We start from the raw sequence: 14,789 nt of genomic DNA on the forward strand, positions 1-14,789 counted from the left end.
ACACACACAGCAATAGTGCTCTACTAAGATCCCCAAAGGGGATTATGGTGTTTTCAGTCCTGGTTCATTTGAGCCCTACAAACACTCTCGGAACGGTTCAGCATGTATCTATGAACAACCGAAATGATCTCAGACCCCCCGAGGTAAGTACTCTACTTCACGCAGTTAAGTGAAACGCAGTTACATTTCTGGATGTGAAACACAGTTACATTTCACAGTTACATTTCTGGATATGGGTCACTAAAGTGGGTGTCTGCATTGCATTATCGGCAGAACTGACACTCCTTCCGCACGTGCCCTCACACACACTCACACACACACACACACACTACTCAACAGAAGAAGATTGCTGCCGCTCTTCGCAGGTAAAGCCTTTTAATGTTCCTCTCATTACAAAGTGTTCCGTTTGTAGTAAAATATGTTCAACTTATTTATATATATATCAACTTATTTATATATCTTACTTTCTAGGCAGTTTCTCTTTCGTTTTAAGAAGCATATGACGGTTTCTAACTAGACATTCCATATTAGAGTACTAAAGGCGACTTTAATATTAAAAAAATAAATTAAAAAAAGGGGGAAAGAACTCGTTTTATTTTTGTATATCATGACGATGGTGGTAGAAGGCTACTGTGGCGTGTTGAACTTTAGATGAACTTGTGGTTTTACATGGTCTACAACTTATCTCCTGAGGAACAAATGTTACAGCTTTCTTAAAAGAAAAGTATCTGTAGGTCCATAATTATTACTGAGTTCAAAAATTTGCCCTTATTCCTATTTCCTGTGCGTTATACGTCGCTACAAAATAGTACAATCTGCTGAACATGTGGTAAATACCAAGGGTGTGGTTTCCGACACATTTCAACTTAGTCACATCTGTACTTCTCTCTTTTTTTCAGATTTCAAACTGTTTTTCTTGAGGAATTCATTGAATTTCTGAAATACAAGTAGAAACTGTAAAAGTGCAGCATTGCACACAATTGTTCCAGAGAAAAGAAACATTTTGGACAGGTTGATGTAAGTACTTGATTATCTACTGGTTTTACCTCCTACAGCACCGAAGCACCTTGCTTTCACAGCTAATGGATGACTTTTGTCTGAAATATCTTGCTTTTCTGGAAACTTTGTGTTATACACTGAACTTTTACTACTTCTACTATTATTACCCTGCTGAAAAAAAACAAACAAACAAACAATAGAAACCATCACAGAAATTCTAATGGTTTTCACCACATGTACCGTTACAAACCACCAGCTAACCATTAAAACGTATACCATTATTGGTCTTTAATGGCATCCATTAGACATAACATGCCACCAATAGAAGACCCCCCCCCCCCCCCCCATAGTTTCTATTAAAACCATTAAAATCATTACAAATTCTATGATTGTTTTTTTTTTCAGCAGAGTACTGCAGTAACCGAATTACTGCATCTTCAGAATTACATACATCCTCTTTATACCTCATTAGTAACACACTTTTTTACCACATCCTTTTCCACCCTTCGCAAGCTTTCACACTTTGCAAACTCAAGCTGAAATAATAAAGTATCTACATACAATGATCTCCCAGAGACCTGAAATGTAGTGCAGCAGCAGTCACCTCTGCCGAACCGCTTTGTGGATTAGCATTGTGAGGTAAACGCTATGGAAACAAAGCATAACGCATACAATCTGTAATGAATTTATGCGGTAGGGTCAGGCTGGGACATTTCCTTAGCACAGGACAAAAAAAAGCCTGATACATTTCCATGATACAACTATCCACCTCTACAAGTGTTTTTTTTTTTTTTTTTTCTCAAGACTTCCTGTTGCTTCTCTGTGAGTTTGAAACCAGAAGTCGCTTATGACCAGAATAAGAGAAACACTACAGGTTTTTTTTTTAATGGTAATGAGTTGGGGGGGATTTTAAAAGATTTTATGAAGAAATTTATCTTTACAACAAACACAAACCAGTCCCAGAGCATAGAATGTTCTGGTGGTTGTTTTCATATTTAGGGGTGTCAATAATCTGTTCTGTTCCATTTTGAGAGGAAAAATGGTTTGATTCTACTTGATGGTAGATGTACATACTTTGATGTATTTGATTCTAGCTGTATGTACTAGGGATGTCACAAGAACCGATACTTCAGTACGAAGTTGGTACTAACATTCTTACAACGTGACGGTACTTGTTTTTCTGCAGTACCATTGATACCGGTTGTAATGAAAGAACCGTGGTTGCGGTTCTTCCGGACCTGATGGGGGCAGCAAATACACGCAAGTGTTTTGGTCGGTCCACAAGTGGTGAAGAAGAAGAGGAAAAACACCTACAAGCACACGGGAAAAACTACAGAAGATTAGCTTAGTTTAACAAGTTAGCTCCGCCCCGATTCGTTGAGAGGAAAAGAGAGGAAAGCTAGTATCGGTTTCCGGTGTGCAACCAATGCTATCGTTCATTTCAAACAAAGTGAGGAAACACCTGGAATTTGGCAAAGCACCTGAAAGACGGTCCTATATTATTTTTGTTTGCGGCAGCTGGCATTGTAGCCGTGAAACCAGCTAACGTTATGCTCCATGTAATGTTTGCGATAGCTAGTTATTTGTTAACGACGCTAACACATTGCAGTGTTATAAACTACCTCCTAATGGGCCACCATGCATCGCCATTCAGCCCGTGTCCTGTCAGCTAAATGTAGCCTAATGTCACTAATAATTATTCACATGTTCATGCTTTTGATAAATCTTTTTGGCCTACCACCATATCAGTGAATTTAAACTAATCCTTGCATTCAGAGTATAAGGTGTGTGTGTGCGCGCGCGCGTTTAGGAGTGCACGTCCACTCAGTGTCAGACAGTGTTTGATAACTAAAATACCCCCCCCCCCTCTCTCTCTCTCTCCCTCTGCCAGTATCAGCCAGAGTAGGATGTCCTCCAGGAGAGTTTTTTTTATTTTTATTTTTTTTTAATTTTATACCACACCGTGGTATCGACTTTGGTATCGAGTACTTTTGGTGGTATCGGTACCGACTCCTAAATTTTTGGTATCGTGACATCCCTAGTATCTACATAGATTAGCATGTGAGAGAAACAATGAGAAGCAACAGCAGAATATAATCACTGCTTTTATAGAACTTGTAGAACATTATACACGAGGATTGTCTACCTAAATGTGTTTCATGATGAGGAAATAACTTTGGTGAAATCAAAATGATCACATCAGTCAGGCTTGCCTGCTCACTCACTGCTCACTTACTATATTCAACACATATCATTAGTGTTCACAGAAAAAAAGTTTTCAAACAGGTTTCATTGTCATCCTCAAGGTCAATGAAAATCTTTTTCACAACTGAGCAAACTGATTCCAGAAAATTACCATTCAGGGTGCATTTGTATTCATGCCTTTTCATGATTCAGAAAGCATCAGAACATAGCAGAAACATTAGATGCATATATCCATACATCCTGCTTTTCTGGAAACCTTGTGTTATACACTGAACTTTTACGACTTCTACTATTACTACCCTGCTGAAAAAAAACAATAGAAACCATCACAGAAATTCTAATGGTTTCCCCTAATTCTATGAGGGTTTCGTTTTTTTCAGCACAGTACTGTAGTAACCTCCTGGATGCTTTTTCAGAATTATATACACATTCTTTGTACCTCATTAGTACCATACCCTTTTACCCCATCCTTTTCAACCTTCGAAAGCTTTGTTAATTTGTAGCCAATGGAGAATATCCAGTTGACTTTAGCATAACTGCTGTCATGTGGCAGTAGTGCAATACAAATAGAAACCATGCAGCTATAGGTCAAGAGTCTCAGCGAAAGTTCACATCAATCACCAAAATGGAGGAAATGTGCTCTCAGTTTGTTTAACATTGACATGGTTGTTAGCGATTTAGGCTACATTTACATTTATTCATTTATCAGACACTTTTATCCAAAGCGACTTACAAATGAGGAAATACAAGCAAAAGTAGGCTAGACTATTTCAGTCTACTGATTTCCTGCTGATTTCCTGGGATGTTCATGCATAACAGTCTCTGGAGGTTGTGCAGAATGGTGCAAAAAGAGAGAGGAAATAAAAGTAAGCAGCAGTTCATGCACTCGGAAACGAGCTGACAGTAAGGCTACAATAACTTACATATCCATTCTTTACAACCGAGGTGAGAAGAAGCATCTCAGAATGAGCAACAAACTGAACCTTGAGTAGGCCTGTCACTATAACTACTTTTCTTGGAGGATATATTGAACCAGAAATAATTGCGATAAACCATATTATTGTCATTTTAAAACCATTTTATACCACCGATTTAACAATATTATAATAGCATAGTTTTTGTCTTCTGACGAAAATATCCTTTAAATTTAGTCAATATTTTGTCATGACATTCATTTTATAGTCAATGTATTCTGACTAAAATGGCATCAAATATAAGTCAATGGCACCGCAAGTTGAGAAAATGCAAAACTTAGAGCAAATATTCACACATTTTATACATTAACTTAAACATGTATCAACAAAAACCTCTGAAAACTGCCCTTGTTGTGAAATAATAACAATGAGTACACTATTGTAATGCAATATTGTGAATTCTTTATACTTTAGTTATTCATTGTCCGTGTTTTAGTGTGTTGATACGGAAAGAATGTATTCACAACGTGATACCATTCTACCTAGCGCATTGCTTTAGTTCACTTGTGCATTCACGTGATTTTGTGCAGAAGCGAGTTGTAGTATTAGGTTTATGTTGTGTAAATGTCTGATTAATCTCACATGTGTATAGGATGTGTTTGGGTGAGTACCCAGCTAGTTAACTGCTTCAGTTTACCGCTTTTCATTCACTCTTCAGCTTCAGCTCACGCAGCTTAAGCAGCTCAATCCCAGACATTATTGAGTATGACTGGATTATTTTAAACACTAACATTTTTTTTCTTCTAAATTTTTCTTCTTCAAAAAAAAAAACATTGTTGGTGCATTGGTTATATTTTATAATTTTTTCAGCAGTATGTTTTAATTAAAATTGGTGCTAGTGCTTACTACACATCATAAATTTGAATGCACAGTTTTTGCATTCAAATGTGCATTTTTATCTTAAATTTGACAAATATTCAAAGTAAATTTAGTTTAACAGCCGTAGAGCAGACGAGAGGACAGAAGCAGCACAAATGTTCAGTGTGAAGTAATGTTCAGTGTTTTGCCGCCTGACTTTGCCGTGTGTTTTTTCCAAGTTATTGATCTAGTTCCGTTTTCTCGTTTGTGTATTTTCCCTGAATTTGCTGTTCGCTGATCACCTGACCTGTTCCTGTGATTTGTTTAATGAGTTTGATTAACAATTTGGATTTGTCTGCTTGCCTCTCAAATAAAATGCTTAAACTGCATCTCTACTCACCGGACATGGCATGATGATGTTTATTCTTATGTAAACAAACACACATGTAAACACAATGGGCAATATCGAGGTCAGCAAAAATGATCGAGGTCATGTCCATATATAGTACAATAAGTCAATAAAGTCAAGTAATTATCGTGACAGACCTAACCTTGAGGCAGATGGGCTACAACCCCAAAAGACCTAATCAGGGTCTACTCCAGTCAGCCAAGAACAGGAATCTGAGGCTACTGTGGGCACACATTCCTTTATGGCCACAATTTACACACATAACAGCTACTTATAATGGCTTCTTATAATGGCTACTTCCAGCAGGATAATGTGCCATGTCAACAAGAACAAGCCATCTTTAATTGGTTCCATGAACATGACAGTGAGTTCAGTGTACTTCAGTGGCCTCCCCAGTCATCAGATGTGAATCCAGTACAGCACCTTTGGGATGGGTGGAACACCAGATTTGCAGCATGAATGTGTAGCTGACAAATATGCAGCAATTATGTGATCCCATCATATCAATATGGACCAGAATTTCCAAGCAATGTTTCCAACACCTTGTGGAATCCATGCCATGAATAATTTACACTGTTCTGAGGAACTCTTCTTTTTGGTGCATGCACATAAAAATCATTTGGAAGCCTTTTTATTAATTGGGTAGGTTTCCTCTTGCTGCAATGGACTAATTATAGATGCCCCTGAAAACTGGTGAAGAACAATCTAAGGATGGGGTTAATGACAACCCCAGTGTAAAGCTTAATATTGTTTTTCAGTTTTCAGTAAGCCTATGTAAACGTCTGATCATGGTTTGTGCATCGATGCAGAATCTTTAAAGCGATTTACACCCTGAAGAGGTCCTCAACCGCCCCCTAGTGTCAGGACTGTGTATGACAACTGCCACTACCAAATAATAATAATGTATGGTCCTTCATACCATCATGCCAGACTGTCTGAATTGTAAACAACTCCAGGATTCCAACCATGTAATTGAGTTGAGTTTTTAGTCTTGCTGCATTTATGAGTCATTTGGTTTGAAGCATTACCAGTGCATAACTTTATTTAAAATATATGCATATAAAGCATGTAAGCATTCATTTAACTTGTAACTACTGTAAATTTGATACTGCAGTGGTAGTTTTGAACCTGATTAGGATATCTCTGCCTCGGACTGACTCGTATTGTAAACAAGGTGCTTCAATTTCAAGTGAAGCCTTAAAAAGTCCTGTCTTATTTCGTACAACCCACTTTTTATGGATGTATGTTGCTCCATGCCATTACACCCAAATGATTTACTGAACCTAAATCAGACAGTTCATTGCAAAGCAAACACAGCATTACACATATAATGTCTTAGAATTAACAGATTAATAAAATGTCCAACAAAAACACATCAAATCCTAGCGTACTATTAGAATAGATTTGACAATATGTGAAGTAGGACTCATAAATACATAAATACCAGCTTGTGCATTGCTATTTTTCCCTGGCACATCTGTCACTTACCATTTAAAGTACATTCACTTTTTTTTTTTTTTTTTAGAGATTGCTATGAAAATAACATGACTTTGCATGACGGAATGAGTTGTTTGCAGTATCGGTCACTTGCGCAGGGGACCTAGATGAGGGATTTGAAACTGAAACAGTTGAACTTTTTTCTTGGTTTGTTTGAAAGAAAATCTAAAATATTTTTTTACAGAGTGTATTTTGTTGTTTGACATACATGCATTTTACAGAACTTTTGCAAAGATGTAAAAGTAGTGTAGAGTATAATCCTGAAGAAGAAGAATACATAGTCCTGCATTACTGATCTGCTGCTCAAACTGTTTGAACGCATCTGACCATCACAGAAGAGCAAAGGCAGGCCTCAGCAGTAGCGTTTGCCCTTTTGTCAGGTGTCAAATTTGATTCCACAGCAATCAGTGGCTGGGGGACAAGGGAACAAAACTGGTATCAGGGTGGGAGTGATGTTTTTCTCTCTGTCCCCTGTCAATCACAACGACACTAGGCAATTTGCAGGCATCTGTGAGATCATGTATGGAGAAGCAGGCAGTAATGCTTTCCCTGGGGTAAGTTACACCGCCCTGTGACCCAGCATGAGGAATGAATGAGTGAATGAATGAATGAAGGCTTAGCTGCCATTTTTATTATACAAAGACTGCTCTTTTGGTATATTATGCCATATGTTCCAGCTTACTCTAATATTAAAATGGCGGAGCTCCTGCACAAAATGCATGAAGGTTCTCAAGTCTGATACAGCCTTTTAAATATTTATGAGTGTACACACAGCAGTGAACTCCCAAGTTTAACAGTTGTTTTGTTTTTTGTTTTTTTACTTCACAGGGCATCATACATCTCACAGCATTTTGTTTTTTCAAGGACCCTCTTCATCACAATTATCTTTTTTGTGCTCCTGTATTTCTTTTATTTCCTCACTGGAGTAAAAAATATGAAGAACTTCAAGCCTATTGTTTTATACCCTCACTTTATAAGGAAACCGCCACCCTTAATATCATGTAGTGTGCCAGTGCAAAATGATCCAATCATTAAAGTCAACAATCTTAAAACATATCTGGTTGGCTCCTACATAGAGCACCGTCAGGAGGTGAAAATGATAAAGACAATCGCTATAGTGCTTCGTAGTGAAACCACAAAGTATAACTGCTTGCTGTGCTGCAACGGACAGACCACATCCGTACCCGCTATGTACAACATTCACACTGACCACTTTGAGTTTGAATACGGTACGGCTGATATTACTTGCCAATTACCAGAAAACTGTACAACACCGACACATGTGGCAATCACTTCCCGATCATCTAATAAGGATGGATCCTCACAGGACATTCACACCTTCCAACCTGTTAGGAATCAGCAGAAGCAGGAAGTCTTTCCTTATGAGTTTACAGTCTGCATTTCTGTCATGTATGATTATGACAATGTCCTGGAGCTTGTGCAGGCCATGGAGATGTTCAAGATACTCGGTGTCCAGAAGGTAGCTATTTACAAAACCAGTTGCCTTCCCAAAACACAGAAGGTCCTGGATTACTACATCAAGCAGAACTTTGTGGAACTTATCCCCTGGAAAGTAAATTCTTACATCAAGGTGTCCAGAGGCTGGCAGAAATCGGTTTCACCAGGAGAGCTGCATTACTACGGCCAAATTGCGGCACTCAACGATTGTGTGTATCGTTACATGTACCAGACCCGCTATGTAGCTCTGCAAGACTTGGATGAAATTATTCTACCTATGAATTTAAAAAACTGGACAGAGCTCCTGCCTGAACTGGAGAGGAAATACAATCAGATTGGTGGCTTTGAATTTGAGAATAATTATTTTCCTCTTTCAATCACGGATCCATCAAGCTCTAAGTATTCTCCAGACTCCTGGAAGAAGGTTACAGGAGTAAACATTTTAGAACATATCATTAGAATAAGCAATGATCCGACGAAATTCAATAACTTCAAAGTGATTGTTAATCCTCGCCTAGTGTTTCAGACTACAGTCCACGGACTTTTGCAGACTGACAGGGGTAGTGTCACTCTGACTGGCAGGGGTAGTGTCAGAGTGGACCCTCACATTGCCCGTATGTATCACATGAGATCCATTCCAAGTGAAGATTTGAAAACACATAATAAAATACAGGACACACATCTGAGGGACTATGCGGACAGTCTGATCCCGGCTGTTTCTAAAGTCCTTCGAGAAGCACTGGGCATTTAAAAAAATGCATCACTAATCTGTGTTAAACCAGAAAACTATTTGTGAAATGTATGGTTAGGGGCATGATGTGGTAAGAGTATAAAATTTATTTTATTTAAACATGCCAGGATACTGTTTACAAATGCCAAAATCACTGTAATAAGTTTAGGTGGAAGAAATTGATCTGAATTGTACAAAATAGGAAGCAATAAATGTCATGTAAGAACTGTTTCACTTTGTCATTTCCCCCTTTTCTTTTTGCACAGGAAATGAAACCAACAAAGACCATGGCAATTTAAATGATAGTTCTAAGCATTTATTTTAGCAATGTGAAAATCGTGGGAAAGTTGTCAGGAAACACAAAAATAACACAAAGCATGTGAATTTCCCATAGCACATTATTTGCAAAAATAAAACAGCTTATTTGAATGTCAACCTTTATATCCTAATTAGTATTTAAATGGTTTTATCTTCAGGTGTTGATTCCTGATTCCTTTCAATTATAATTACAACAGATGTCCTACAGCAACAATACTTAACACACACATATTCCATCTGAATAGTACTTATATTGGCAGTGGACAAATAGACAATAATATATATGTGTATGTGTGTGTGTGTGTGTGTGTGTGTGTGTGTGTGTGTGTGTGTGTTTACCTTTCCCAACACACAGAAATTTAAGTAACTTCTTTCCTCCTCATCCAGACTCTCTCCACCTGTAATCAAATGTAATCAAAACTGCAAAACTACATTTGTTAGTATTTTGCATACACCATTTTAATATTGAAGCATATAGAAGATCCCAGTAAGTACTTCAACCTTATGGAATGAGATAATCTCAATTTCTGATGCAGAAAAACTAGTTCATGCGTTCATGACCTCAAGACTGGATTATTGTAATGCACTTCTAGGTGGTTGTCCTGCATCCTCCATAAATATGCTATGGTGAGTAGATACAAAATGCAGCTGCTAGAGTGCTTACTAGATCACGAAAATATGAACATATTACCCCAATTATATCATCACTAATTTCTATCACATTACAATCCTTCACGCTCTTTAAGGTCACAAAACTCTGGACTTTTGATAATACAGAGGATATCAAAGTCAACTAAAGGAGGTAGAACTTTTCCACAATTAGCTCCTAAACTCTGGAATAGCCTTCCTGATAATGTTCGGGGTTCAGACATACTCTCTCAGTTTAAATCCAGATTAAAAACACATTTCTTTAGCCTAGCATTCACATAACGCATCCCATAATGTTGTACTCCGGTCATGTCTGATAAAACAATAACAAATGTACATGGCCATCTCTGCCTGAAATGCACTGAACAGCAGCTACGCTAATCCTTCTCCATTTGTCTCCTCTTCCTAATCAGTGAATGTGACAGCTCCAGCTCAGAACTAGCCTGTAGGAAGATTCCAGATGACGCCAACACCCACGAAAATCTGACCGTTCTGCTCTCCAGGCCGGCTTTGATCGTCCTGGTACCCTGCTTCTGGAATTCTCGTTGCTTGGAGGCCAGTCACTGTTGCCGAGGATGGCCCCCTATGGACAGCCTGGGGATACTTTGAAGCCGTGGAGAAGGCATTGGACTGCAATTGATGCGGGCAGTTTTGGTGCGGTATCTTGGAACTGCGTTTGCGGTGACTGTTTTGGACTACAATTGCACAAACAGACTTTGTGCCCGGGTCTCCATCAGTGGACAGTTCATAATTCCAGTGGAATAGACTTCATGTTGAGATTGTGGTGATTTCCTGATTACACAGTTGCACTATTTGTTTTATCATATAGCACACAGTTATAGAAAGGAATTATTTATAATTACACTATCCGGTGTCATCCAGATGAGGATGGGTTCCCTTTTTAAGTCTGGTTCGTCTCCATGTTAGATATTCCCATTACCTTTTTGAAAGTTAACGATAACATAGCATTACAGCTATTCACCATGATGTAATACAGAGAGTGGGTTAAGGTTAATTACATTTAGCAAGTGTTTTGGACAAGGCAAGCTGTAGTAATTAGCATTAGGAGGATGGGTTAGGGCCATGTTTCTTCGTGTGTTCGGTGAACGTTAATGCTGGTGAACAGGTGCAGACAGTCAGTGGCTAATGAAACTTGCTAGCTCAGTAATGTCAAGGTCAAAAGTTCTTCACAAGGTTAACGTGACAACAAGAGAGGTTGGGGGTTACAATAGGTTGAAATGATTTCCCCGATCTCTGTAATGTTGGTTGACTTAATTAGGTTGTGCAAAAAAATTGGTAGTGAGGTGCTAAAGGCTGGAAAATAAATATTATCTAGTTAGCTAGATTTTCCTGGTGAGTCTACAGCACCATTTTGTTCATTAGGAGAGTGGAGGTCACATTTCCAAAATGACACAATTTGGGACTCTGTAACGCAATTTCTCAATTAAAGCCCCAAGTCATTTATCCATATTTTGTAGCTAACAACTAACCAACACTCTTTTTGCTCTTTTACAGCTTTTCAAATGGAAGGGAGTGGGACTCCTGTCTTCCCAGATGGCAGGGAGATTTGTAAGATGCATCAACTCCAATTCTTAAATCTGTCAAATATTTTAATGATTTTAATAAAATGTCACCTGAATTTCATGCAATTGATTATTTTTTGAGCATTTTAGTAGAATTTTAGCACACAAACAAATAGCATTTTAGGATAATTGTAGGGGGAAAAGTATAAACAACACATCGGTGTTATTTTCGTGTTATTTTTTTAACACATCTTTGTGTGGAAATGTTTAACGCACAGCATGTGTTAAATGTACTAACACACTGTGTTAAAAGCAACACAAAATGTGCTGTCCTTAACTAGACACACAGATGTGTTAAAAATGAACACATGATTGAGTGAATGATATCAATATATTTATCCATTACTGTACACTAGAAAAAGTAAAAATGTGCGATAACAGTCCAGTTTACATGACATTAAATGCACCGCTATTTCATTAGCTTGGGCTTACCTGTTTGTAATGCCCACTGGATCGTAAGATGGTTACTCAGTTTTTTTTTTTGGATGCTTTAAACGTCTCCTTTGATCAAAATCGGATGTTTTTGTCTTAAATATATGACTTATTTGAGTTCTTAACTTCAAAGTCTATATATAAACACCACTTTAGCAGCTCTAGCAATACATTTCTGAACACGTCTTGTGTATAAATAAAGGAGATATCAAGTTGACATATTTGTTTATAATGTGGTATATTTAATAAACCTGAAAATATTAACCCATTTTTTAAATAAAATTAACCCAGCGTTTTTGTAAAAATTAAACTATGGGTTTAAAAAACAAATCATTTGATGAGTTAAAATTAACAACCCAATGTGATGGGTTAGTTTAGCCCAAAATGTGTTCTGTCTTATATTTACCCAGCCGTTGGTTTGTGTTTAACCCAGTGTTTGTATATTTGTAAGCAATTGTAAGTATTTATTAAATCTATCTGTGGTAAATACCTATTAAGGAGAACACTTTATCTGACAACTTTATCCCCTTTATTAATCATTTGGAAAAATATTGATAAAGGCTTTACATTAGAGGAATTATATTTGCTTGTCTATGATAAGGTTGAAACCTATTAGGGCCAGTTTCCTGCACACAAATGAAGTATACTATTTAAGAACATATTTCTTTGTGGATAATCCTGGTTCCCACTGTATGAGATCTCAGACGTACCTGTATGCAGGATTAACAGATTTCCTTTGAGCCTTTTCAGCACTTCTGGCAATAGAGCATTGGATTTCCCCCAACCCCACCTCCTTTTCAAAAAAACTGACTTAAACTTGACCCAATGCAAAACTTATTTTATAGACAAATAAAGATGCTTTTAAATATTGTAATCATTTACCAAATGTGTGAAATTCGTTAAACCCATGATGCCTCTGTGTAAAATATGATATGTGCAAAACTTCTTATGAAAGAAGTAAATACTAATGTGCCGTCTGAAAGAAATTGTTTTTGAAGGGTTGGAGGATGAAAATGAAAATATGAAAAAGAGAATTTTTAGTTACTTCATGTTTAGGTGACAGTATATAAAACTAATTGTCAGTTTATGAGACACATCCAGCTTTACCTACATTTACTGGCCCATTTATTGCCAGATATTGACATTTTCAAGAGTAAAAATAAACCTGAAAATATTAACCAACTTATGAAATAAAATTAACCCAGCATATAATTTTATTTTATTGCCAGATATTGTTCGGGGAACTATCTGGTCAGTTTTAGTCTTGTGGTGATCCTGTGAATGTAAAACAATATCAAAATCTTTCATAAATATAAACATTTTTAAAAAAAATCTATATTTAGCAAATATTTTTATAACCTTGTTTTATTTGCAATTGTTTGATATCCATGAGAGGATTTTTTAAACAAAAGATCAAAAAGTTAAACAATAAAGACAATTGTTCACAGCCTTCTTTGCTCATATTTACCAAGGGTGCCAATATTAGTGGAGGGAACTGTACACTGTACATTTTTTTTTAAAACAGTGTGTTAACATTTTAAGAGGAAAAAACTGTCAAAGAGAAACCTGTAAATTGCAAAGTCCAATGAGAGAAACCAGTGTGTCGATCAACCGTAAGAAGAGGCAAAAAACAGCCAATATGTCACACCACATTTGGATCTGGTAAGAAGTCTGATGAAAACTGCCCAGCTCTGAGGGGAAAACATTAAGCTCTTCAATAACTACTTTTACATGGACAGCAATAATCTAATTATTGATCATATTCTGAATAAGATAATATTCTGATTAAGGTGTTTAAATGAGTTGCTTTTAGAATATTCCTTTCATGTTCCCGTTTTACATGTTATAGAACATAGACCGATTAATGGCACACGTCATTACTTCCCCATGCCACGCCGTCCAACAAAACAATTTCGCCAATCCAAGTAGTTTTCCGCAAAAAAGCACAAAAGACTGCAAGTTGCATCACAAATTTTGAAAAAAGGCACAACAATCACAAAAAGACTGCGAAATCCTATAAGGACTAACTTCTTGTGCCGTGCAATATAGTTTATTTGTGTCTGCAACAAAAGTTCAAGTTGTGTGACACAAATCACACACAAAAAATAATAAAATAAATTTTTTTTAAAAAAATTTAAAAAACTATTGTCCTTATAAGAGAACGGCCCATCATCATTTACTACTTACTTATTTCTGGAAAATCAAGATTGTCTGTTATTTTCTTTGTTGTGCTGTGGTGGACAGTAGGCTAAGCCTACTGGAATTGAAATCGCATACTTACCTACTATATAGTAGCCATGTCAGAGGTGTAGTGTATCCGAATTCTCAGTAGGCGAGAAATACCCGGATGGCGTACTGCTACGCGAGTCAAACAATCCCATGATGCAACGTGACTGGTGCGGACGAGCTCAGAAAAAAAAGAGAAAAAAAAACGCAGAAGACAATGTCGGCTCTTTTTAAGTATTAAACCTTGGTTAAACAGAACTTGTTTAACAATACCCCAATAAATTGTTAACTTGTTTAAGATTTTTGCGTTTATGATGATATCGAAGGTCACATGACAATGCTAAGATGGCGGATGTAGTATATCCAGGATTGTAGTCATAATAAACACTGATTAGTGTCATAGTATGCGATGTCGGGCGCTGCCTAACTTTCCATTTAACTTGACAAAGTGATACGGAACTGTAATGTGGTCAAGACCTGACTGGAACTACTTTAGCTGTGCATTTACTGAA

General features: G+C 37.1%; 1 protein-coding gene across 4 annotated transcripts; it reads left to right on the forward strand.

The window, feature by feature from the left end:
* The first annotated feature begins 202 nt into the window (after positions 1-202).
* Positions 203-14,070, forward strand: LOC128606486 (uncharacterized). Of its 4 annotated transcripts, none has more exons than XM_053622637.1 (4): positions 247-365; positions 900-1,017; positions 7,284-7,436; positions 7,711-9,301. In XM_053622637.1, exons 3-4 carry the CDS (start codon positions 7,405-7,407, stop codon positions 9,089-9,091), a joined length of 1,413 nt encoding a protein of 470 aa, XP_053478612.1. In that variant the 5' UTR covers positions 247-365; positions 900-1,017; positions 7,284-7,404; the 3' UTR covers positions 9,092-9,301. The 4 variants fall into 4 exon arrangements, 3 of the variants coding, with proteins under 3 accessions (XP_053478612.1, XP_053478614.1, XP_053478615.1); XM_053622639.1 differs by having other exon boundaries at positions 7,376-7,436; XR_008385686.1 differs by lacking the exons at positions 7,284-7,436; positions 7,711-9,301 and adding an exon at positions 10,450-14,070 and having other exon boundaries at positions 203-365.
* Positions 14,071-14,789: the final 719 nt, after the last annotated feature.

Source organism: Ictalurus furcatus, chromosome 4, assembly GCF_023375685.1.
Source record: "Ictalurus furcatus strain D&B chromosome 4, Billie_1.0, whole genome shotgun sequence".
NCBI lineage: Eukaryota > Metazoa > Chordata > Actinopteri > Siluriformes > Ictaluridae > Ictalurus > Ictalurus furcatus.